Source organism: Gavialis gangeticus, unplaced genomic scaffold (genome assembly GCF_001723915.1).
Source record: "Gavialis gangeticus isolate Ggan-Ray unplaced genomic scaffold, GavGan_comp1, whole genome shotgun sequence".
NCBI classification, from domain to species: Eukaryota; Metazoa; Chordata; order Crocodylia; family Gavialidae; genus Gavialis; species Gavialis gangeticus.
In genome coordinates, this window is record NW_017729001.1 from 33,007,346 (window position 1) to 33,009,333 (window position 1,988).

The window sequence follows — 1,988 nt, forward strand, 5'->3', positions numbered from 1 at the left end:
CCATTCGACAGGCCAGTGCCTGGTTTGCCCTCTGCCTCTGCTGACCCTCAGAGAAATCGCACCCTGTGCTTTGTGCTCAGTGCTGACTCTCGAGTCCGAGCAGGAGCTGTCCGCCTTGCCAGGAGGGTTGCTGGCCCTGGGCCAGTTCCAGTGTGGGGAGGTGGTCAGGGTCAATTCCAGCGCACCCGGGGCCGGGGCGGGCCTGCTTCTCTCCGGGGAGGCAGTGTGACTGCATGGTCCCTCCTTGCAGATCACCATCTATGAGCTGGAGAACTTCCAGGGCCGGAAGTTGGTGCTGACCGAGGAGAGCCCCAACGTGACGGAGAAGGCGCTGGAGAAGGTGGGCTCCATCCAGGTGGAGTCGGGCCCGTAAGTACCCAAGGCCGGGGCTGAGCGCTGTTGGGGTAGGGGCAGGGGGACGCGGCTTGGCTGGCACGGGGGAGGAGAGGGCTGCTGGCTAGTGGGGTCCTGCCTTCCAGCCCCTGGGCCTGGCATTGACCTGGCTTCTCCTGGCAGGTGGCTGGGCTTCGAGCGCCGGGCGTTCGCCGGGGAGCAGTACGTGCTGGAGAAGGGAGACTACCCGCGCTGGGACGCCTGGTCCAACAGCCACAGCAGCGACCGTCTCATGTCCATCCGCCCCCTGGGCATCGTGAGTCGCACCTGCACTGCCCCAGCTGGCTCGCGGGGTTGGGGAGGGGGTCCCTGGGAGGCTCATAGATTCATAGATTCATAGATTAAGGGTCGGAAGGGACCTAGTAGATCTTCTAGCCCGACCCCCCGCCAGGGCGGGAGAACAAAAAACCCCAAAAAGAGAAACGGGACTCAAATGAGTCCAGCCAGGTAGGCATCCAGCCTCTTCTTAAAGACCCCCAGGGTAGGGGCCAGCACCACTTCCCTTGGAAGTTGGTTCCAGCTCCTAGCCGCCCTAACTGTGAAGTAGTTTTTGCGGATGTCCAATCTATACCTCCTCTCCATCAACTTGTGCCCATTACTCCTTGTTATGCCAGCGGGCGCTAGGGGAAACAGCGTCTCCCCCAAACCCTTCTGGTCCCCCCTAGTGAGTCTATAGACAGTCACCAGGTCCCCCCTCAGCCTTCTCTTGTGGAGGCTGAATAGGTTCAGGTCCCGCAGTCTCTCACTGTAGGGTCTGCCCTGTTGTCCCCGGATCATGCGGGTGGCCCTCCTCTGGACCCTCTCCATATTGTCCACATCCCTCTTGAAATGGGGCGCACAGAACTGGACACAATACTCCAGCTGTGGCCTGACCAAAACTGCTCCCTGCCTTCTCCCTGTCCCCCCCCCAGGGTTGGGGGCTGGCCGGGACAAGGGGGTCGGGCTGTGGCCCCTTGCCAGCCTGGGTTTCGCCGTGCGCTGTTGGCAGGATTGGGGGCTTGGACCTGGGGCACCTGGCACCACCTCAGTTTGGGAAGGTGCTTGCCCCGTGTCTCCCCTGGCCGTGGCGCGGAGGGGCGCGCTCACCAACACAGCCTTTGCCCCGCAGGACAGCACCGACCACAAGATCCACCTGTTTGAGAACCCCGGGTTCACCGGCAGGAAGATGGAGATCGTCGACGACGACGTCCCGAGCCTCTGGGCCCATGGCTTCCAGGACCGCGTGGCCAGTGTCAAGGCGCTGAAGGGAACGTAAGGCCGGGCTGTGGGGGCCGGAGTGGGTGCTGCCAGGCTGGGGGGTCCCTGCCTCGGTGATGTGATGGATGGAGGGACTTGGCAGGGCGGGAAGACGTGGTCACCACGATCCAGTCTGAACCCGGGGGAGGCGGATACGTGAGCACATCAGAGCCCAGGTCTGTTGTGCCCGTCTCCTGCGGCACGGGGCACTGAGGGGAGAGCTGGGTCTGAGCAGGGTTTCCCCCCGTTCCTCCTCCCTTGCTGCCTCCAGCATCCTTCAGCATTAGGACATTCGCTCCCGCACCAGGGCTTGGTTGGCGGGGGACCGGGTGCTGCCTCGAGAGCAGGACTCCCAGCCC

General features: G+C 63.6%; 1 protein-coding gene across 1 annotated transcript in view; it reads left to right on the plus strand.

Annotated features, from left to right (window-relative positions):
• The window catches only part of LOC109290622 (beta-crystallin B3-like), a 15,332-nt gene that overhangs the window by 7,913 nt on the left and 5,431 nt on the right, over window positions 1-1,988 (plus strand). Inside the window, exons 2-4 of the mRNA XM_019507345.1 lie at window positions 251-369; window positions 517-649; window positions 1,502-1,644. Of these exons, the coding sequence (XP_019362890.1) occupies window positions 251-369; window positions 517-649; window positions 1,502-1,644 (395 nt within the window). The remainder of the gene's footprint in view (window positions 1-250; window positions 370-516; window positions 650-1,501; window positions 1,645-1,988) is intronic.